The 24,289-nt window shown below is 39.3% G+C and overlaps 1 protein-coding gene across 6 annotated transcripts in view; it reads left to right on the top strand.

Moving 5' to 3' along the window:
- Window positions 1–24,289, top strand: part of MUSK (muscle associated receptor tyrosine kinase) — a 99,229-nt gene that overhangs the window by 55,208 nt on the left and 19,732 nt on the right. For all 6 annotated transcript variants that reach the window (XM_044940426.2, XM_044940428.2, XM_044940429.2 and 3 more), the window contains 2 exons: window positions 6,559–6,718; window positions 17,647–17,653. In XM_044940426.2, the coding sequence (XP_044796361.2) occupies window positions 6,559–6,718; window positions 17,647–17,653 (167 nt within the window). The remainder of the gene's footprint in view (window positions 1–6,558; window positions 6,719–17,646; window positions 17,654–24,289) is intronic.

Consider the following 24,289-nt stretch of genomic DNA (forward strand, 5'->3'; position numbering starts at 1 on the left):
TGAGTGCCATCTGTATGGGGACTTGTCTGGGGGAGACCCACTGGTGGTGAATTTGAGGGCAGAGCACATATTTGTAGAGTTACCATGATCTCTGTCATTGGTCTCACCTGCATCTCTATTTTTCAAAATCTTCCAATATTTTCATTCTAGAAGTCACTGTCTAGAAACTGAACTCCATAAGTTTACTTCTTTCCTTATATCATAGGGAATAGTAAAAAAACAAATTTATTCTTTACACTTTTGTGTAAAAGGGAAGTGGTAATAATTCCTTCCTGCACAAAAGTCATCAGCTGAAGGATTAATTCACTGCTGGAGCCTAATTTGATGAAAAGCAATCCACAATTAGAATACATGTCTGTTAGTGCAACATTTTGTTTTCATTTCTAATACTGGTAATAGTAGCTAATATATAGTATGTGATTGCTATGACTAGGCCCTGTTCTAAGCACTTTACATAAAAGCATTCATTTATTCATTCTACAAATATTGAGCATCTCCTGGGCATCAGGCATTATTCTAGACTTTGTACATACAGGCTCACCCAGAACAAGTAAAGTTTCCTATCCTCAAGTTTCTTACACTAACATGGGGAAAAAAACAAACAATAAAATAAGCAGACAGTAGAATCTATACTCTGTGTGAATACTGTCCAATGCCATGGAGAAAAATAAAGCAGGGAAGTGAGAAAGTACAACGAAGATTCTGTTTTCAATAAACTGGTCAGAGAAGCCTTATTAAGATGAAGATATTTAAGCAAAGAGCTGAAGGAGGAGGCTATGTACATAACAGGGGAATTACAACCAGGCAAAGTCTCTGAGATAAAGGTACACCTGGTATGTCAGAGGAACAGCAAGTAGGTCAGTGTGGCTAGAGGAAAGAGATAAGGGGTGTGTATAAGGACTGTAGATCCTACAGGCTTACTTAGGTCATGGATACATTTGACTTTATTTGGGTGGAATGGAATGCCTCTGTAGGTCTGCTTCTGTTGTCTGTTTTACTGCTGACTTTCTTTCATTGTGTTTTGTTTCCTTGTGTGCCTAGTTACCTTTGACTACCCGTTCATTGTTTTGAGGAAAAAAAAAAATGTCAGAGGTTAATTTGAGGTCTAGATAAAGGTTCTTTTCTCCAGAGAATTTTTGTTTGTTTCTGCTAGGGACCAAGGGCTACTACTAATCTTTGACTGGCTTAAACTTGTTAAAGTAACTTGTAATCTTGTTCTTCTTTAGCTCTCTAATTAAACTTCAGGTATCATTTACAACTCAAATCTTAATTGACAGTACATTTCGTGGCTTTTCCATGAAGCTGTAGGAGCTGTCTTAAGCCTTTCAAAGTAGTATAAAGAGATGCCCTAAGAAAACTGGGGAACTGACAATATGACTTTACTAATTTGTCTCACTCTTTTTTTTTTTCTCTCTTTCTAATATCTTTCTTTTTTTTTTTAATTTTATTTTATTTTTAAACTTTACATAACTGTATTAGTTTTGCCAAATATCAAAATGAATCCGCCACAGGTATACATATGTTCCCCATCCTGAACCCTCCTCCCTCCTCCCTCCCCATTCCATCCCTCTGGGTTGTCCCAGTGCACCAGCCCCAAGCATCCAGTATCGTGCATCGAACCTGGACTGGCAACTCGTTTCATACATGATATTTTACATGTTTCAATGCCATTCTCCCAAATCTTCCCACCCTCTCCCTCTCCAACTGTCTCACTCTTTAAAAGGCTTGTATGAGTTTAGAACTGGAAGATATATGATTATTCTCTGTTGGAGTTGAGGAATAATTTTTAAAAGCCAGATGGTTTGAGTTAGTTTTGGTCTTACTGAGACTCCAACTTCATCTTTCAAAATGTGATTCACAAAAAATCAGAAAGCAAAATAGATTCTTTGCCGGAGATTCTAAAACAGGAATAAAATAAACGAACAGTGACTTTCTTCCAGAAAGAAAGCAAAAGGACATCTGCAGTTCTCATGGTCAGAGAGGGTTTGCTCTTACAGCCAAGTTTTGTTCTTGGTGCTACTCTCCGAATCCAGCTAGAAACTGAGATGCCTGCCCTGTGCTGATGCAAATCACAGGAAATGGAGGCAATTTTAGGCATTTCATGTCAGACAAGTAGCCAACCAGAGAAGTCTATTGAGAACAGGGAAGAGTCGACAGACCTGGGATCATTTTGGGTGGGCAGGATTAACACAAATGCAGAGCAGGGAGCAATTTGGCACAGAATAAGACAGGATTTGAACTGTGCCCTTTAACTAACTATAAGGCAGTGAACTAACTTCACTAATACACTAAAGTACCATAAGTACTTTAAAAGATGTGAATGAGCCTTCATCCCCATACATGAACATGCCAGTAAACTAAAACCCTGAATGCTTACAGCCAAAGAACAAGAGAAAGGCAAGGAAATTGGCCCAGAGCAATAAAAAATTCTTTTGCTTTCTTCCTATGGAGATATCATTCATTTTTCATGAAAATTTGTAGTCTTAGGTGAACTCAGAGTGAGCAGTAATATCCCTTTTGTTTTATAGCATTGGAAATAATACTTTGGTATGGCTACAGAAGAGATTACTTTTCTAAAAGAAAATATCCTCATATTTTGATAACCAGATTTACTTAAAATTAAATCCAACTCTATTATTTTGGCATTCAAATAAAAAATTTGCACATCTCTCTTGCTTTGTCCAAAAGATATATTTATAATTCCTAAAACATGTTAAAAGTTCAATCATTTTAATTTATTAGAAGAGTTTTCAAAATGAACAGCCAAATCTGTGTTGAAGATTGTGGTTTTTGAATTTCCTTAAAGGGAAGCTCACTTATATTTTATACATATTTTTAAGAGGCAGTTTTTTTGGTTTAAAGGACATGAGCCATGGAAACATCTTCTCTTACTGACTATGTAAACCCAAGATAATTACATATATCAAGTGGAATATATTATGTGGGATATCTCAGCAGCCAGATTGAAAGGGGTCAATATTCATGGCTATGTTGATTAGAAACAGAATGGGAAATTTTCTCAGTCAACCTGTTCCTTTTTCTATGATGCATAAACAGACATTATTACAACTCCCTAGACATGGACCATGGAGAAGACAATGGAACCCCACTCCAGTATTCTTGCCTAGAAAATCCCATGGACAGAGGAGCTTGGTAAGCTGCAGTCCATGGGGTCGCTAAGAGTTGGACACGACTGAGCGACCTCACTTTCACTTTTCACTTTCATGCATTGGAGAAGGAAATGGCAAACCACTCCAGTGTTCTTGTCTGGAGAATCCCAGGGACGGGGGAGCCTGGTGGGCTGCCATCTATGGGGTCGCACAGAGTCAGACACGACTGAAGTGACTTAGCAGCAGACATGGACCATATTAGGCCACATCCTAAAGTTCCCTGAGATAGTCCTTGCCAACTGGGACTATTTGCTGCATGACAAGGTCATAGAAGCCAGAATACCATTCAGAGGTCAAATTATGATAAAGTTATAGGATCCATAACTGGGGGTAAATTTTCTCCAAACAGCATTATTAATGATATGTAAAAAGTATTCCACCTATGTTGTCTCCTTCAGAAGGCTTTTACATACATTTTATCAGGTGTGAACTAATATGCCTCTTTAATAGAGTTCCTGTTCAATGGCCTCATCTGAGGTCACAGTCTCACCCCTACACACACAACAGAGAACTGTTTATCCAGAGCTTTCAGGTCAGTATGCCTGAGTGACTTGGAGAAAAAACATATTTATTGTAATACCAGATAAAGTCACCTCAATGAAGTCCTCCACTTTGCCTCAGCACACCTTGCTTAAAGCTCCCAGGCATAATCTGAACTCATCCTTTTGAGCTTTTAAATCTGAAAGGCCAAATGATCAAAATGCAGGGCAAAGGGGTGTTCTGAATTTTAGGTCATCAAAAATACTAAACTGTTGGTCAGATTGCTCCATGAAGAAAGAAAAACAAATTCAAATGATGACTAACAAGGCCTGCTGTGCATGAGTCACAAACGGAATCAAGCCAGGCCTCTGGAAACAGGAGGAAAAGCACTTAGGAACCACATCATCATCAGGCAGTGAGCCTTGGAACTTGATGGTCTACCCGCTGGACTATGTCAGCACCTGGATGGTGTCCAGGAGGACGGGGGTCAGGCGGCTTAAAACTCATTTCGCTTTCCTCCCAAGAATGTTTTTGGTGACCTTGAGGAGTGACTTTCTTAGGTGTGAACATGAAAATAGTGCAGGTTTAGTCAGCATTTAGGGGATTACTCATTTCTGAGTTGTCTCCTAGGCATCGGCACTACAGATCTACTTCTTAAAAGAAGAAACGAACTCGCAAAGGAGGAAGGTAACTGTTCTACAGATTTCACATGTATAAACTGGGAAGGGATTATACTTATAAACAAAATATCCTCAGAACATAAAACATACTAACTGACAGAGGTTTGAGCTCTTTAGCTTTTTTTCTCATTGTTGCTTTGTATTAAAACCTGGGGAGAGTCCAAAATTGTATTTCACCAACAAAGATCTACTATAGAGCACAGGGAACTCTACTCAATGTCCTGTAATAACCTTTATTGGAAAGAATCTGGAAAAAATGGACCTATGAATATGTATAACAGAAACACTTTCCTGTACACCTGAAACTAACACAATTTTGTAAATCAACTATACCCCAATAATTTTTTCAAATTCTATTTCAACTTGTTCAGCCCTTTCCATCTAACTTGGACACTCAAATCCATAGGAACTTGCACCTCTGATAAATATAATGATGCATTCGGTTTGAATTCCCAGCTGCATGTGTGTCTCTCAAAGATATTTTTCTCTCTGCCTTGTTAATTTCTCATAGCGTCCAGGCTGCTTATCTGGGGAAAATGCCACAATACTTGATCTGAGCTGGGAAGTTTCCCCAGTTAAGGTAAACTGATGCTCACATAAACCAATGTTTCTAAAAGAATGGAGACTCATAGTGCAGATAAAGAATAAAAAGACAGGAGCTAATTGGACAAACTTTCACTGCCTAATTGCGCTGGAGACTGCTTGCTTCTGGGGCCACCCAGCTACCTGGCAGCAGAAGCATGGGAAGTTGGTCTCACCTCGGGGCTTCCCTCCCGCTTGCTGATCTAAATGTGAATCCTCCCTCAGGTGAAACAGTAAAATATATTGGCTCCAAGTTTCTTACTCCTAGTTTCATTCTCTACTACTAGACAGAAAGATCTTTTTCAAGGCCACCAAGGTACCCACTCCTACTCCTGCTCAAGGTAAACCATTAGCTGATTTCTTGATTGTCAGTCTATTCACACTTCTCTCAAATTAGCAATTTCCCCCTCAGATAAGCAATGATAATTAAAAAAAAAATTTTTTTTAATGGTAGAGCGCTTAAGAAAACAGTGAAGAAAGAATCACCAGTTTAATAAATGTCACCACCTTAACAATGACATTTAAGTCAGACGTTTATTTTGTCCATGGTTGATTTGAGGTTTTGTTGTTACTGTTCTTTTCTAATGACTATTCAATTTTAGGACTAGGTAAGGCAGTAAAACATAAAAGATTAAAACCACAGACTTTGGGGGTCAGACAAACTAGCATGTAAATTGGAACTCTGCAACCCAAAAGAATGCACTGGGAGCTGTCTTTCTCAGAGTTGGCACGCTGATGACTAAAGACCACTTAGGTACATTACCTGTCAATTATGTGCTAATATGGCATTGGTAGCCTGGCTCTTCAAGGATATTTGATTTTCTGATATGGTTCATGATGCAGAAACAGGACTGACTTTACAACCATTTTTTTCTCGTTAACCATGCACTATTTGTTGCGCATTTAGGGGGGAAACTGGAAAAGAATTATGAAAATGAGTCTAAAACTCTTATTACCTCTCATAATTGACTGTCTCTAACTTTAAGACATAGAGACGTATCTTGGAGGATACACACAGGGTATCTTTTCTAGCTTGTGTTAGTTATCTACAGTCACATCACAGATGTCCCAAAGCCTGATCACTTAAAACAAGAGCCATTTATTAATGCTCACAAGTCCGTGGCTCGACTGGGTGGTTTTGCTGATTTGGGCTAGGATTGCCTGATCTTTCTGATCTAGCTCCTGTGATTGGCAGGTTGACTAGGAGCTAGTGGGTTTAGAATGGCCTTACTCATATATCTCGGGGTTATTACTGGCTGCCAGGTGCATCAGTGAGGATAACTGGGCCATAAGTGCCTCATCCTCTATCAGGCCTGCTCTGGCTTATTCACAGGCGGTCACAGGTTCTAAGAGAAACAAGAAAGCAAGCCACAGTGTACAAGAATGTTGCAAGTCTCTGTGTCTTTTGAAAACATGTCACAAGCCAATCAAGACTCAAAGCATGAGGAAAGAAGCCACCTCAGAAAGGAAAAGCAACAAAGTCACATTGTAAGGTCATGGGCGATGGGAGACAAAAGTTGTTGGCAATTTTCGCAATCTACCACATGCCTTTTGATCCTAATTCTTTTTCTTTCCAGTCTACTTTATACAACATATTAGAAATTCTTGACCTAATTCTATCTTCTTTTTCCCCCTGACTCCACCAGGTTTCTTCTGGGTCTATTCAAGAAAGTGTGAAAGACCGAGTAATTGACTCAAGACTGCAGCTGTTTATCACCAAGCCAGGACTTTACACATGCATAGCTACTAATAAGCATGGAGAGAAATTCAGTACTGCCAAGGCTGCAGCCACCCTAAGTATAGCAGGTAGGATGGCTGTTTGCAATTGCACTGTTTCAGGAGAGGAGAAGGGGACGACAGAGGATGAGAGGGTTTGACGGCATCTCTGACTCGATGGACATGAGTTTGAGCAAGCTCTGGGAGTTGGTGACGGACAAGGAAGCCTAGAGTGCTGTAGTCCATGGGGTCACAAAGAGTTGGACATGACTGAGTGACTGAACTGACTGACTGACTGAGGAGACGAGAGAGTTGGTACTATGCCACAGCATCCTTCACTAGGGAACATATTTTTTTTTTTTAATCTCTTACTCCAGGCCCATTTGGGATATTTCTTCCTCCATAGGGATACTCCAAAGGTTGACTGAAATAATTGATTTGGGGAAATTCATTGCTTCAAAAATTAAATTCTTAAATGCTTGCCTAAGTGATATGAAACAGCTTCCAGGAGTTCATTTCTTTCAATATCCTTCTCTTTCATGTTCTTTTCTTCCCTTTCTTATTCTTCCCTCTTGCCCTCCCTCCCTACTTTTTTCCTTCTCTCCTTCCTTCCTTCTTCCCTCCCTCCCTTTTTTTTTCTTTCCTTCCCATCCTCTTTTTTCTCTTTCTCCTCTTTCTTTCTGAGGGTTAATCAAGCTTTCCAAGGCTCTCAAAGAATAAGTTGGCAGACATTTAACATGCTTGTGCCAGAATTTTTACTTATAAATATATTATCTACCTTATGGCCTTTCCCCTTGTTTCATGCAAGTGATAACAGGATCCACAGATATTTTCAAGGAAAAGGGCTGACACATGGATTTCTAGGATATTTGTGTTGAGTTATAAAGGTTTATTTTTAAAACTTACATGTCCCAAAGGCTTCTGAGAACATCTGTGGAATTCCTAGAGATGGAAATAATCCCTGTATCAGGAAATGCCAGGCATGATAATATTCATAGCATGCCTACCGTCCAAGGGTCAGCAGAGAGATGCTTGGCCTCACATGTAAGGTAAGCACTGGTAGAACCGGTATGCAGAGCCAGTTCCCCAGAGCCTGATATTTCTTACTACAGTGCCACTTCTTTGATCTTCCCTGATGAGGAAATTTCTCTTAATGCTTGTGATTTTTAGCATGAGGTGAATAAGGACACAGAGAAATACATAGGGAGCACTGGACAAGGCTGGTCCTCTGAGGCATGCCCACGAAGGAAAGAGATTTCAAAACCAGATTCCTTCTGCTTTCTCCTCCAAGAATATATTTGTATCTTGAGATATTACATCAATTATTCAAGAATTTCCACTGATGGGAAGTCATACTCCCAGAGAAGGGTGAGATGCTTAAAAGTAAAGTCAACTCACTTTAACAAATAATAAACTGATTACTCTTCACATACCATTTGTTGTCTATGAAGCACTCTTACGTGCATTTATTAAGTACACTAGGTTCAGTCCAATGCATTAGGTAAAGAATGCAAACTTAATTCATGAATGGGATCATCAACAATGGAGTCCAAGTCTTTCAGGGACTCTCAATCTAAAAAGGAAGCCTATCAGTCACAGACATCACAGCACAGACTGTTCTATGCAGAAGCACAAAGTACAACAGCAGGAAAAAAGAGAGTTTAAGGGAATCCTTTGAAAAGAGGTACCATTTGAGTTAGAGATGACAAGGTCAAAGTGAGTCCAGAAAATAGCAAGTCATGATGGAGACTGAGATGAGGTGGAGGAGAGGAAGAAAGGTTTGAAATGTGAGATCTAGCTGGATTATGAAGAGCCTGAGCAGGCTGACTGTACTCTTTAATCAATGGGAAGTTATTTAATTTTTTTAGAGGAGACAAGTGAATATGGTCAGATATATTCTTTATCAAATCAACAGATGTCAGGTGTCAAAAGATGAAGGGGCATGGCATGCAGTTAGGTTATTCAAGGAGTCTGGAAAAGTTATGAAATTCTGGCAACAGCAACAGTTGGTAAACAGAGAAGAGGAGAGATGCATGAAACCTATTAGGTAGACAGCAGGTCAGGAGAGAAAAGATAAGGTCTGAAAGTGTCTGAATGTGGTACAAGGAGTTTAGATGTGTCTGAGATTTTAAGAAAAATGTCTAGGACAAACAATAACAGATAAAACAACAGAACATGAGAAGGTTCAAGAGATAATTAAATGATTACATTTTTGATGCCTTTAAATTACTTGGAATGATTCTAGTCTCACTATCTTATGTTTTATTTGTTAACTGATCAGGAGCCAGTGTTCAGTAAACATATATTTATATAACTACATATTGATAACATATGTATGTGCAGAGAGAAGGAGAAATAATTACATATGAATACTCAAATCCAAGAAAATAAACTGATCTAATCTAGCTTAACCTACACATCCCCTGGTTAGAGGAGAAAACAAGTGTTGCTAACATGAAGAAAGTTTCATTTCTGGTCATTATTCAGGCATTCAAAGATCAATTCCCTGCCATGTCTCTTCCTCTCTTTCCTCCTTCTCTCTCTTCCTTACATGGAAAGAGAGAAGGAGTCTTGGATTTATGCAGTGGTGTCCTCTGGACCACCCTAGTCTTTGGTAAAGTCTACAGCTGGAGAACTAGTGAGCTCATCTCTTGGCTTGGTTGGAACCCAGAGGACCTCCCTCTCTGGCTCAGCCCCATTGAGGCTCTTCCTGTAGCAGTACAATCCTCCACATCTCGGTCAAATCCTTCATCAATTCCCTCTCTAGAGTCTATTATGCAACCTTTGCCCTTGGCTCTCTCTGCAATGCCGTACATGCTAAACTCCAAGTCAGCTCCTTCCTTATCCCTCTTGGGGCCTGTAGAAACTTCTGAATCACTTTCATGTTATAAAAAATCCAAAGAAGATTTAGACCACTAACTCAGTCCTGCTGTCTACCCAACTGTGTCATACTACCATTTTTGCATTAATGTGGCCGATCACATGTCAGGTTAAAGGGCCCTTATAAGATTCTCTGCTTCTGGAGTCCCAAATAAGAAGCAGGAAAAACTCCTGCTTTATCTTTGTGTAATTTATGAATATCCTGTCTTCTAGGATTTTGGTCCAGAGAAAGGAACCTATAAAATGTGTACCTTAATTCGCCTATCTTCACCTTTCTGTAATTTCATGTAGAATGAAACCAGCAATGATTTGACTTTAGTCAATGAGTTTGGAAAGTATGAGGTACCGTTTTTGAATAACACTCCCTTACGTAGCTAATTCATGAAAAGCCACAAGACCCATTTGTTCATCCCTGATCTGTTTTTCCTGTTGCATCACACTTACTATGAGACTTCAAGCTCCTCTACTTTTCCTAAAATTTCCTCATGCACATTTTAAAAGGGTATCTCATGAGTGCAATGTAATAAGACATCCGAACCCCATGAGACACCTGCCATTTTTATTTCTCTCCTTAACTTGTTCACATGGACATCACCACATGGTCAACACCAAAATCAGATTCATTATATTATTTGCAGCCAAAGATGGAGAAGCTCTATATAGTCAGCAAAAACAAGACCAGGAGCTGACTATGGCTGAGATCAAGAACTCCTTATTGCCAAATTCAGACTTAAATTGAAGAAAGTAGGGAAAACCACTAGACCACTCAGGTATGACCTAAATCAAATCCCTTACAATTATACAGTGGAAGTGAGAAATAGATTTAAGGGTCTAGATCTGATAGACAGAGTGCCTGATGAACTACAGACAGAGGTTCATGACACTGTACAGGAGGCAGGGATCAAGACCATTCCCAAGTAAAAGAAATGCAAAAAAGCAAAATGGTTGTCTGAGGAGGCTTTACAAATATCTGTGAAAAGAAAAGAAGCAAAAAAAAAAAAAAAGGGAGAAAAGGAAAGATATACCCATTTGAATGCAGAATTCCAAAGATTAGAGAGGAGAGATAAGAAAGCCTTCCTCAGTGATCAATGCCAAGAAATAGAGGAAAACAACAGAATGGGAAAGACTAGAGATCTCTTCAAGAAAATTAGAGATACCAAGGGAACATTTCATGCAGAGATGGGCTCAATAAAGGACAGAAATGGTATGGACCTAACAGAAGTAGAAGATATTAAAAAGAAGTGGCAAGAATACACAGAAGAACTGTACAAAAAAAGATCTTCACAACCCAGATAATCACAATGGTGTGATCACTCACCTGGAGCTAGACATCCTGGAATGTGAAGTCAAGTGGGCCTTATAAAGCATCACTATGAACAAAGCTAGTGGAGGTGATGGAATTCCAATTGAGCTATTTCAAATCCTGAAAGATGATGCTGTGAAAGTGCTGCACTCAATATGCCAGCAAATATGGAAAACTCAGCAGTGGCCCCAGGACTGGAAAAGGTCAGTTTTCATTCCAATCCCAAAGAAAGGCAATGCCAAAGAATGCTCAAACTACCGCACAATTGCACTCATCTCACACGCTAGTAAAGTAATGCTCAAAATTCTCCAAGCTAGGCTTCAACAATACATGAACCATGAAATTCCAGATGTTCAAGCTGGTTTTAGAAAAGACAGGGGAACCAGAGATTAAATTGCCAACATCTGCTGGATCACTGAAAAAGCAAGAGAGTTCCAGAAAACCATCTCTTTCTGCTTTATTGACTATGCCAAAGCCTTTGGCTGTGTGGAAGGAGATGGGAATACCAGGCCACCTGACCTCCCTCTTGAGAAATCTGTATGCAGGTCAGGAAGCAATAGTTTGAACTGGACATGGAACAACAGACTGGTTCCAAATAGAAAAAGGAGTATGTCAAGGATGTATATTGTCACCGTGCTTATTTAACTTATATGTAAAGTACATCATGAGAAACGCTGGACTGGATGAAGCACAGGCTGGAATCAAGATTGCTGGGAGAAATATCAATAACCTCAGATATGCAGATGACACCACCCTTATGGCAGAAAGTAAAGAAGAACTAGAGCCTCTTGATGAAAGTGAAAGAGAAGAGTGAAAAGTTGGCTTAAAGCTCAACATTCAGAAAACTAAGATCATGGCGTCCAGTCCCATCACTTCATGGCAAATAGATGGGGAAAGAGTGGAAACAGTGTCAGACTTTATTTTTGGGGGTTCCAAAATCACTGCAGATGGTGACTGTAGCCATGAAATTAAAGGACGCTTGCTCCTTGGAAGAAAAGTTATGACCAACCTAGACAGCATATAAAAAGCAGAGACATTACTTTGCCAACAAAGGTCCATCTAGTCAAGACTATGGTTTTTCCAGTAGTCATGTATGGATGTGAGAGTTGGACTATAAAGAAAGCTGAGCCCCAAAGAATTGATGCTTTTGAAGTGTGGTGTTGGAGAAGACTCTTGAGAGTCCCTTGGACTGTAAGGAGATCCAACCAGTCCATCCTAAAGGAGATCAGTCTTGAACGTTCATTGGAAGGACTGATGTTGAAGCTGAAACTCCAACACTTGGACCACTGATGCGAAGAGCTGACTCATTTGAAAGGACCCTGATGCTGGGAAAGATTGAGGGCAGGAGGATAAGGGGACAACAGAGGATGAGATGGTTGGATGGCATCACTGACTCAATGGACATGAGCAACTCTGGTAAACTCTGGGAGCTGGTGATGGACAGTGAGGCCTGGCGTGCTGTAGTCCATCCATGGGGTTGCAAAGAGTCGGACACGACTGAGCAACTGAACTGAACTGAACCTGTTCTTTCCAATCAAAGTTGCTACATGCCTCATAAGTGCCCCCTTGTCATTATTGAGGAAACTACATCTCAGCTCTAGGGTGCTCCCTATTTCAGGAAATAGGGAACCAATATTCCAGGAAAGTGAGGCCACTCTGGTGTAAAAGGGATGCACGGAACCACATTAATTCAGAATCACATCAAAGCATGGTCTTATGCTTCCCAGATCTCTCAGAGCTTAGTCATGACATCTGCTTTCTCTGTTTCTGTTTTTGGCATCTCTCTCCATTAGCCTCATTAGGGCTTCCCTGGTGGCTCAGACGGTAAAGCATTGCCTGCAATGAGGGAGACCCGGGTTCAATCCCTGGGTTAGGAAGATCGCCTGGAGAAGGAAATGGCAACCCGCCTAGTATTTTTGCCTGGAAAATCCCATGGACAGAGGACCCTGGTAGGCTAAAGTCCATGGGGTTGCAAAGAGTCGGACACAACTGAGTGACTTCACTTTCTTTCTTTCTTTTCTCCATTAGCCTCAGAGGTCCAGAGCCTGATGCTTCCCCTTGACACTCTGGCAATGCTTCCTTACCTCAAACTCTCCTTTCTCCCATTTCAGCCACCCCCATCCTCCCCTGGTGTTTTGCAGTCAACGGTACTTTTTGTCACATTCTCTGTGTTTCACTTTGAAGCTTTTACTCCATCTGTTTATTTACTTATCCCAGCAGGAAAACTGGAAATGCAAAAATCTGTTCTAGGGCTCAGGATTATGTCTAATGATATTTCTAGTGGTTGAAAGACAACAACAAAAAAAATAAAGATCATCCTTCATTGTCCCAAAACTCTTCCGTGCATATGCCCAGATTCATATGTATTATTGGAGAAACCTGATATACTTTTTCTGACTCATTTACATTTGCTGCTGGTCATCAAAAGGAGCCAGAAAAACTTTTGGATCCTCTCCCTATGAACCAGGAAGTTCCATTTCCCCTTCAGTCACAATCTCAAAAGGCTCAAGTTGTCATTTAAACTCACCAGGATGCCATGTTATTGGCAAGATGCCTGAGCTTTGTCCTCAGAACCCTCAGCCCTGTGACAGAGACCAGCAAGACAGCCCATGATCCCTGTAATGAGCACAGTCCTGGACGAGCCAAAGGCCATCAAAATAGACACAGGTATTAATTCTATCAAACATTTAAAGAAGCATTACCAGCAGTCTTTATTACCCTGATACCAATGCCAGATAAGGGCAATACAAGAAAACCGAAGACCAATATCCCTGATGGATATAGTTGCAAAAATTCTCAGTAAAATCCTAGCAAACCAAATTCAACAGCACATTAACAGAATCATGCTTCATGATCAAGTGGGATTTATCTCTGGGATGCAAGAATGGTTCAACATACACAAATCAGTTAATATTTGTCTTTATCTGACTTAATTCAGTTAGTAAGATAATCTCTAGGTTCATCCATGTTGCTGCAAAATGGCACTATTTCAGTCTTTTTATGGCTGAGTATTATTCCATTATATATGTATGTATGTACATATATAATATATGTACATATATCCATATTTTTAAGGATAAAAATATGATCCTCTCAGTAGATGCAGAAAAAGCATTTAACAAAATTCAACATACATTAAAAATAAAAACTCTCAGCAAATTGGATATAAGGAATGCGCTCCAACCCAGTAAGGGCCATATATAACAAACCCACAGCCAATATCGTACTCAATAGCAAAGTATTACACACTTTTCCTCTAAGATCAGGAACATGACAAGAGTGCCCATTCTCACCATTTGTATTCAACTTCATACTGGAAGTCCTAGCCCAAGCAACCAGGCAATTAAAAGAAATAAAAGGCATCCAAATTGGAAGGGAAGAAGTAAAATTGTCATGTGTTTGCAGATGACACAGTCTTATACATCAGATCAGTTCAGTCGCTCAGTCGTGTCTGACTCTTTGCGACCCCATGAATCGCAGCACGCCAGGCCTCCCTGTCCATCACCAACTCTCGGAGTTCACTCAGACTCACGTCCATCGAGTCAGTGATGCCATCCAGCCATCTCATCCTCTGTCGTCCCCTTCTCCTCCTGCCCCCAATCCCTCCCAGCATCAGAGTCTTTTCCAATGAGTCAACTCTTCACATGAGATGGCCAAAGTATTGGAGTTTCAGCTTTAGCATCATTCCTTCCAAAGAAATCCCAGAAAATCCTAAAAACTCCACCAAAATCTGTTAGAACTAATCAATGAATTAAGTAAGTAAGTTCTACATATAAAATCAACATACGGAAATCAGTTGTTTTTTTTATACACTAACATATGAAGAAGAAATAAAGAAAATTATCCATTTACAATAGCACCAAAAACAAAAAAAGTACGTAGTAATAAGTTTAACTTAGGAAGAAGAAGATCTGTACACTGAAAATTACAAGGCACTGATGACAGAAATTAAATATACAAATAAATAGAAGATACCCTGTATTCCCCTTGAGGAGGAAATGGCAACTCACTCCAGTATTCTTGCCTGGAGAATCCCAAGAACAAAGGAGCCTGGCAAGTTATAGTCCATGGGGTTGTAAAGAATTGGACACAACTAAAGTGACTTAACATAACATTCTGTGTTCATAGATCAGAAGAATTAATATTGTTAAAATGTCTACACCACCCAAAGCTATCTATGGATTTCATATACTCCTATTAAAATTCCTATGACATTTTTCACAAAAATAGAACAATTATAAAATTGTATGGAATCAAAAAAGATCCCCAATAGTTAAGTAATTGTAAGAAAGAAGAAAAAACTGAAGGCAACACGCTTCTTGATTTCAAACTATATTACAAAACTATAGTAACCAAAACATTATCAGTTCAGTGCAGTCGCTCAGTCATGTCTGACTCTTTGCGACCCCATGAATCGCAGCACGCCAGGCCTCCCTGTCCATCACCAACTCCAAGAGTTCACTCAAACTCACGTCCATCGAGTTGGTGATGCCATCCAGCCATCTCATCCCCTGTTGCCCCCTTCTCCTCCTGCCCCCAATCCCTCCCAGCATCAGGGTCTTTTCCAATGAGTCAGCTCTTCGCATCAGGTGGCCAAAGTATTGGAGTTTCAGCTTCAGCATCAGTCCTTCCAAAGAACACCCAGGACTGATTTCCTTTAGAATGAACTGGTTGGATCTCCTTACAGTCCAAAGGACTCTCAAGAGTCTTCTCCAACACCACAGTTCAAAAGCATCAATTCTTCGGTGCTCAGCTTTCTTCACAGTCCAACTCTCACATCCATACACAACTACTGGAAAAGCCATAGCCTTGACTAGACAGACCTTTGTTGGCAAAGTAATGTCTCTGCTTTTTAATAGAACTGATATAAAAACAGACACCTAGACAAATGGAAATGAATCAAGATCCCAGAAATAAACTTACACAAATATGTGAGTTGACACATATATTTGTCAATTAATTTATGACAAAAAAGCCAAGAATATACAATGGGGAAAAGATAGTCTTTTCCATGAATGGTATTGGGGAAACCAGATAACCATGTGCAAAAGATTCTATTTCTGTTCTGTAAATAAGTTCATTTGTATCAGAGTTTAGATTCCACATATAAGTACCATATGATATTTGTCTTTATCTGACTTAATTCAGTTAGTATGATAATCTCTAGGTTCATCCATGTTGCAGCAAAATGGCATTATTTCAGTCTTTTTTATGGCTGAGTATTATTCCATTATATATATATATATATATATATATGTATATATATGACATCTTTATCCAGTCATTTCATATTTTTATTTTCTATATTTTGAGCTGATGTTTCACATTATTACAGATAAAATAAAACTTTGGACTCTGTTTCATAATAACCATAGCTAATTGAATACACCATCATGTTTCACATTCTCTGTCATGTCTCATAGTCACACTATTGGGTCCCTTGCAATGTTCTCCACAATTGTGAGACCTGGGGTAATGCAGCAGGAGCACACAACTCCCTCTCCCACCCAGTGCTTCACCCACCATAGGCAGAGAGTGTTCTCAGCAACAAAACAGACCCCATCCCTCAGCATTTTATGGTGGTTTCATCTGGTTTCCAACTGATTAAAGGTGTTTGCTTTTGTTTTTAATAAAAGAGAAAAGAATAAATGAATAACAGCCAGTAGCTGCACTAAATTGCTACCAGCTGTCCCACAGCTAGTACCACAAGGTAAGCATTCTTTTTATAATCATGCAGCTTTTTCATATTAGATTGGCTGTATGTTTAAAAAGAAAGCCAAAGTTTTATTGGCTTTTCCAGATAATTGAAAAGATACTACAAATATTGATGACTGTTGGAAATTTTTAGAATTTTAAAAATAACTATTTTTGAGATAAAAGCACTTGTTTATAATTGCAAGGTTCTTGAAGCCCTTCCCTTTCCACCCCCCACCCCCACAAAGAAAATGTGACTGGAGAAATTTCTGTATAAAACACACGAAGTCTAGTGAATCATCCTTTGATTCTCTTAATATTCTTGAAAAGACTGAGCACTTTTAAACAACTTTGGTTTTTTTTGTCCTCTTACTTGCCATTGAAATAGAAGCCCGTCTAAGTTTAATATCTCTTCCCAAGTTCTATGGCTGGATTCTCTTTGGTGTTGGTTCATCTCCATGGTATAGAATTCTCTCTTCTTAAATTGAGGGCTTTTTCATATACAGAACCTTGGTCTTTTCATGTTTCAACAGGTTTCCTTGTCCAGCTGCTATTAGATTCTGTCTTTACCCCTTCTGAATTACATACCATTTTCTCTTTAAGAATTTCCTCATGTTTCTTCCATCTGTTCTATCCAGAAAATGTGGGGCCCCTTGTTAGAAAATTATTAAGTGTTTCAAGACGATCACAGCAGAACACGACACTAAGCATGGAGCCCTTCTGAGTGTGAGCCCCTGTATGACCACGTGAGGCCAGTGGGTCTGCGAAAATAACAGCTCCCCCATCCATCCCCTCTTTCCTTTTCCTGTTCAGCCCTCCACTCCTTGCTTTCTGGTTGAAAAGTCCCTGGGTGGCCAACAGAGGGAAAATCGGACTATGATCCTGCCTAGGCTAATGATGCCATGGTTGACTCATCTTAAAAAGAACTCAGTTCTTAGAGACATTTTATATTTTCTTACTTTCCTTCTCCAAATATGCCTGTTAATGTAGGATCCGGCCTCCTGGAAGATGCAGAGAACTTTTCAGAAACTTAGAGGTATCAAAATTATCTCTTACAAGCCTTGAGATGAAAATGCACTAACCTTTGTTTCTTTTCTCTTTTACTTTGATTTCCTGTGGAAACTCCCTTTCCTGGTACTAGAATGGAGGTAAGGTATTGCTATTACACCAATGTTTTGTTTTGCTTTGTTTGACATGCTATTTATTATCTATTATTTGTTGAGCACTATAATCTTTCAGAAACTCTCTAATTTCTAATCCTTTAAATACTTTCACAAAAAGATGATGATGAAGATATCTAGTATCTATTGAGTACTTACTATGTATCAGGCACTATGCTAAGAGTTTTACATAAATTTTAAAAAATTATCCTTGGGACATCCCAATGAAATAGGTACTATTATTATCCCTACTGTATGGAAAAGAAATTAAGACAATTACTTGGAATTGGAGACTATAAGTTACTCATACATCAAGTAAATGATAGGCTTGGAAAAGAGAAACACCATTGACTCTCAAACTCTCCCTCATAGCTTTATCCTGCAGATAAGAAAGTAACACCTTATAACATTCTGAAATTTACAATGTTTTATTTACATAAATTGACTTTCATAAAAATTCTATGATATGTGGTAACTATTTTAACTTTACAAATGATGAAATCAAGATTCAGAATGGTTGTGTGCACTCAGTTGCTCAGCGATGTCCTACTCTGGATTGTACTCTACTCTGTGGAGGGTAGCCCACAAGGCTCCTCTGTCCATGGAATTTTTCAGCAAAGAATACTGGAGCAAGTTTCCATCTCCTACTTCAGTGGATCTTCCCAGTCCAGGGATAGAAGCTGTGTCTCTTGAGTCTCGTGCATTGGCAGGTGGATTCTTTACCATTGTGGTACCTGGAAGCCCCCATCAAAATGGTTAATTAAAATAATAATAATAGTTAAGTTCTGCAGACATTTAAAGCACCACTTTTTCATATTAATATTTCAGCAACTTTATGGGACAAGAACTATCATCCCTCCTTCTTTATCTGAGGAACCTGAGGCACAAAGAGCTGTCCAGACCACATAGCTAACTACACAACCTCAATCTGAGCTCAGACAGTCAGAGTCAAAAACAGATTCATAACTATAGTGCTAACCCATTCAACACAGCAACTAAACAGGACCTACAACTCAAGCCATTGATTGTAATTCCATGGAGTGAAATCATTCATAGCATAAATAATAATTCATAGCCTAAGAAAATGTAGTGTGTTCCCAATCTTTTTCCCAAGTCATATAGCTTTGATGCATTTGTTTACCTGATAAATAAAATTATCAGGTATTTGAGAATTAGGTGGCTATCACAGCAGCATACTGACCTGAAGGATACAATAGAGAAGCTGAATATTTACTGAAGAGATATGTGGCATATACGTGGAAAAAGGTAAATTGAAATGCAGGTCACCCATAGAAGAGATGTCATCTTTCATTCATTCATCCCTTTAGCACACGTCTTCTCTATGCATCTTTAAGCTACTCACTCTAGGAAACTTCCCTGGTGGTCCAGTGGTTAAACATCCACCTTGCAATGCAGGGGACGCAGGTTTGATTTCTGGATGGAGAACTAAGTTCCTACGCGCCACAGAGCAATTAAACCCACGTGCTGCAACCACTGAGCCCACGTGCTCTGGAACCCATGTGACACAACTAGAGAGTTTCATGCACTGCAATGAAAGGCTGCACACGATGTCATGAAGATCCCGCATGCCACAACTAAGACCTGATGTAGCCAAATATAAATACATACTATTACGCTGTTAAAAAACAACACTAACTCTAATTCTGGCGCTATATTGGAAAGTGGAGGAATAAAAGAAATTTTATGTATTCCCTGCACCCAAGGAATTGATGTTTTACTAGGGGACATATACATACACACACTGGGTCTGAAAGATCCTCTGGAGAAGGACATGGCAACCCACTCCAGTACTCTTGCCCAGAAAACCACATGGACAGAAGACCCAGGTGGGCTACAATCAAAGGGTTGCAAAGAGTTGACATGACTGAGCGATTAAGCACGTGTACACACACACACACACATACACACACCCCTACACAAATTACAGAACCTCGTAATAATGGAAGCATGCACAAACCCTAAGGGCTCAAGGACAGAAATCATTCGCATAGAACTAAATGCAAATGAAAATTATTAACTGATTACAGTCAACTAAATGCTAACTAAAGAAACTCCCATACCATTTTTCGCTTGTGATAACACAAAGACTTTTGGTTTTCTGTAAAGGACAAGACAGTAAGTATAGGGATTTGTGGGCCATACAGTCACTGTTGTAACTACTCATGGCAGCACAAAAGCAACCATAGACAATCTGGAAATGGATGAACTGGGCTGTGTTCCAATAAAACTTAACTTCTGGATACTGAGATTTGAATTTCATGTAATTTTCACTCCTTTTGATTTCTTCAACCATACCATTTTTAACTCACAGGTGATATAAAAAGAGGCAGAGCGCCAAATTTGACCTGTGGCTTCTATTTGCTGACCCCCATCTTAGAGAATGTGCATGCTGTGTGCTAAGTGTTCAACTCTTCACGACGCTATGGACTGCAGCATGCCAGGCTCCTCTACCCATGGTGTTCTCCAGGCAAGAATACTGGAGTGGGTTGTCATGCCCTCTTCCAAGGGATCTTCCTGACCCAGGGACCCAACTTGCGTCTCCTGCAGCTCCTGCGTTGCAGGCAGATTCTTTATCTCCGAGCCACACAATCATACACAAAGACATTAGACGTGAAAGGATAAAAACAATTCCAGTTTGCTTTGGAGACTGAGAGGGATGTAGAGCCTTGACCATGGCATAAGTACCATGAGAGGCTGGGCAGTTGCTGTATAACAAAGGTGTGTCACTATCGAAGGAGAGGTACAGTTCTCACATGGGAGGGCAGGAAAAGAAGGTGTGGCATTTCCACTGAGGTAGTGGGGTTGTCCCCACCAACCATGGCATGCCTGGTCATCTGAATGTGCCATTGGACAATGTATTATGTGTTCAAAGGGAGTAGATGTCTCTCTCATAGAAACTGGAGCATCACATTTTAAACAGTGGACCCTTGAACAATTCAGTGGTTAGCGGCACCAATCAGTATCTTATAGTCGGCACTATGTCTATGTGGTTCCTCCATATTCACATTTTGCATCCTTGGATTCAACACATGGGATGGTATAGGACTGTAGTATTTATTGAAAAGAACTGCGTAAAAGTGGATCCAAGTAATTCAAACCTGTGTTGCTCAAGGGTCAACTGTATTCTACTGAAAGGGAGTCATACGTGCTAAAGCAGAGAGAAAATAAAAGCGATAATGCAGTAAGAACCCTTCAAATATTTCATTTGGTCAAGGAGACTTGTCTGTTACAAGAGAAACTAGCAAGGCTGGGATCAAACATCAGTTGTTGACTCCAAAAAAGAAACTATACAGAAAAAGAAGTCAGTCAGGTTTAGTTTGTCAGGAGGCAAGGGAGGGACTGACCGCAAGTGGCATATTAACATATAACTAGAATTTTTGGAGGAAGTTTGGCAGATTATTCCGAAACGACTAGCACTCTGTGAACAGATCCCTGCAACCTCTGTCCCACTGCTGAATGGGCAACAGGACTGGCTGCCTCTGCTGTCACTCCATCTGCAGTCTCAAGAGCTACATGTGGAGAAACATGACTTCAGTTGGACAGAAAGGGGACTCATCACTTGCAAAAGGCAGAGGGCACCAGTGGAAATTTTTTGCATTCATCTTTTTCCCTAGGTTTTGCTGTGAGCTCCTTAAAAGAAATTTTTAAGTGATGAGGTTAGGAGGTTGAGGGGGAAAAAAATGGCCCAATTGGCTTCTATATCTGGCCTCTGAAATTTGATCATCACATAAAATTTGAGGTTTATAAGTTGCCAAAATAAGGGAGATATATTACATAGTATACACACACACACACACACACACACACACATATATATTTGATGCTAAATATCCCTTGCCTTGTGGGCTAATAAAGCAACGATAATCTACAAAAGCGGTCTTTAATGCTCCCAAAACATCAACAAGACACAGAAAATTAGCAAGAACCATACACTTTGTATGGTTTTTTCCAGGATGCAAATGGTTTTCACAGGCTAGTTATCGTCAAGCTGGTATGAAGACAAACCAAAATTAAAACCAAGATCTTCTCCCTTCTATTAAAAGCCTATTCTGCCTTTTTTTTTTTCTTTTGCATTATGTAGCTAGTGCTCAAAAATCAATGAGGACTCAGTACTATTAATTCACACTGAGGTTGTTCTAAAGATTTTTCTAGGGCTTTTTAAAAGAAAAGCAGCAGAAATCAGAGAAAATAATTGGTTAATTCATTATTAACAACTCTTATCTCTAAGGCTACTTTTATAACTTTTCCTTTGTGTAATTTTTCTTAGTTTCCAATTTTTTTTAAATGGTTTTTGCTTATGTAATTAAAGAACAAAATCATGAACTTTTTATTTAAAAATATTAGTGGAAAAATAAAGGAGTGTTATTGAATAGTTATCATATGACAATGAAACATAGATGATTAATTCTCAACTCAGACCAGGAGAAATAAATATTTAACTTTTACATGATACATTTTTTTATAAGTGAAAATAGTCACCTTCCTCTCTTAAGGAAGGATTATCAATATGTATGACCATTTTGTAAAACAGTTTGAGTTACTTCCAGTTATTAGGTATTATTACTCAGTTTCTTAAAGCACAGTATCCTTGCTTCTCTCGAACTTTCTTAGTGTCATCCTACCTTGGGTTTCCTCAGAAGTTGAGTAATGAGGTATTTCTGGTATTTTTTCAACCTTATAGGGCCCAGGTTTTCTTGGGAGTTTTGCGTTCCCTTATTCAAAACCTTCATTTTTAAAACCCCCAATAAACTACAAGTAATACAATAAAATTCATGTTAACTAATTAGTAAAATGTTAATATGAATTAGAAAATGATTCTATATTAGAAAACATTATTTTAAAATATAATATTTCATGGAAGTTCATTGCTTTACCTAAATGAGTTGTATCTCATTTAATAGATTTGCCTCAAAGACAAGTCAATGATAATTTCTAATCAATTTTTCAAATTCAGATGAGATCTTTTAGCAGTTAAAACACTTCAATTGAACAAATTCCAGTTGTTTAATTTTCTTTTCTTGAAATCCTTTATATAAAGATAATGAAATGCTAAATTCCAACAGATGTACAAATCTAAATGAGACAGCAATTTGAATTTTCCATCACTGTTAACAATATATCTGATGGAAGGCATAAAGATATACTGAGACCATTACAGGGCCTGCACATAACAAGTGCTCAATAAATATTTGTCAAGTGAGTATGCTGCTGCTGCGTCACTTCAGTTGTGTCTGACTCTGTGCGACCCCATAGACGGCAGCCCACCAGGCTCCGCCGTCCCCGGGATTCTCCAGGCAAGAACACTGGAGTGGGTTGCCATTTCCTTCTCCAATGCATGAAAGTGAAAAGGGAAAGTGAAGTCACTCAGTCATGTCAGACTCTAGCGATCCCATGGACTGCAGCCTACCAGGCTCCTCCGTCCATGGGATTTTCTCAGGCAAAAGTACTGGAGTGGGGTGCCATTGAGGAGCTATAATTCTCAGCCCTGCATTAAAGGAACAGTGGATATGTGCAGAGAGCACCAGCAGTATTTTCATTTTCCTTACTGTCCTCTTCAATAATTATAACAGATAAGTTTTTAATCTTATTTTTATGCCAGTACTTTTACTACCCATGAATACACAATAACCTGGGCTCAGAATAATTATTTACATCACTTTACAGAATATGGCATCTTAAGCGACCAGATGACTTTCCCTAAGACATGTGGTGAGAAAATAGCAAAATTGAAGATGCTACTTAGCTCCTCTGAGAGTCCTAGAGACTCTCATCTGAGAGTCCAGTGATTTCTCCTCCCTGTGTGCCTTTCCTCTTATTCTTTAATGGAATGTTGGGAAGATGTGTGGGTGGTAGGATCCGAGTATTGAAGATGTGTGCCACAAAATTAAAATGCTTACTTATCATAACATTTAAATAAACTATGGGAGAATTCAACGGACAGAGGAGCCTGGAGGACTAGAATCCATGGGGTCACAAAGAGTTGGATATGACTGAGCAACTATCGCTTTGCTTCCCTAGAGGCTCAGTTGGTAAAGAGTCTGCCTGCAATGCAGATCTAGGTTCAAACCCTGGGTTGGGAAGATCCCCTGGAGAAGGGAATGGCAACCTGCTCCAGTATTCTTGCCTGGAGAATCCCATGGACAGAGGAGCATGGCACAGTACAGTCCATGGGGCCACAAAGAGTCAGACACAACTGAGTGAATTTCACTTTTCACTTTTCACGTTCATAAAGCTGCAAGTTTTTGGATCGGACCAATTACTACACTCAACCACTTATTAATCATCATGATGAATGTGTTTTGTAGATGTATTTATTGCTACGTCAGCTTATTTCTAAGAAATGTGGAGTCAAATTTTATTTATGATGGAACTAATAAAAAATACTCCCACACATTCTGGCCTTGAGAGTTTCCAAAGCTTTCCACATGGTTATCAATTTGAATCTTCATCATAACCTCTGGAGTAGCTAGAGGTAATATAATTGCTGCTGGAAATGACAATATTCAGATGGAACATTTCAACCAATTTGCCAGGACAATCTTCTATTTCTGTGATGCAGATGTGGAAATGGAAAATAAACAAAAAGGCAGATTGAATGCTCAG

This window comes from Bubalus bubalis, chromosome 3 (assembly GCF_019923935.1).
Source record: "Bubalus bubalis isolate 160015118507 breed Murrah chromosome 3, NDDB_SH_1, whole genome shotgun sequence".
Lineage (NCBI taxonomy): Eukaryota > Metazoa > Chordata > Mammalia > Artiodactyla > Bovidae > Bubalus > Bubalus bubalis.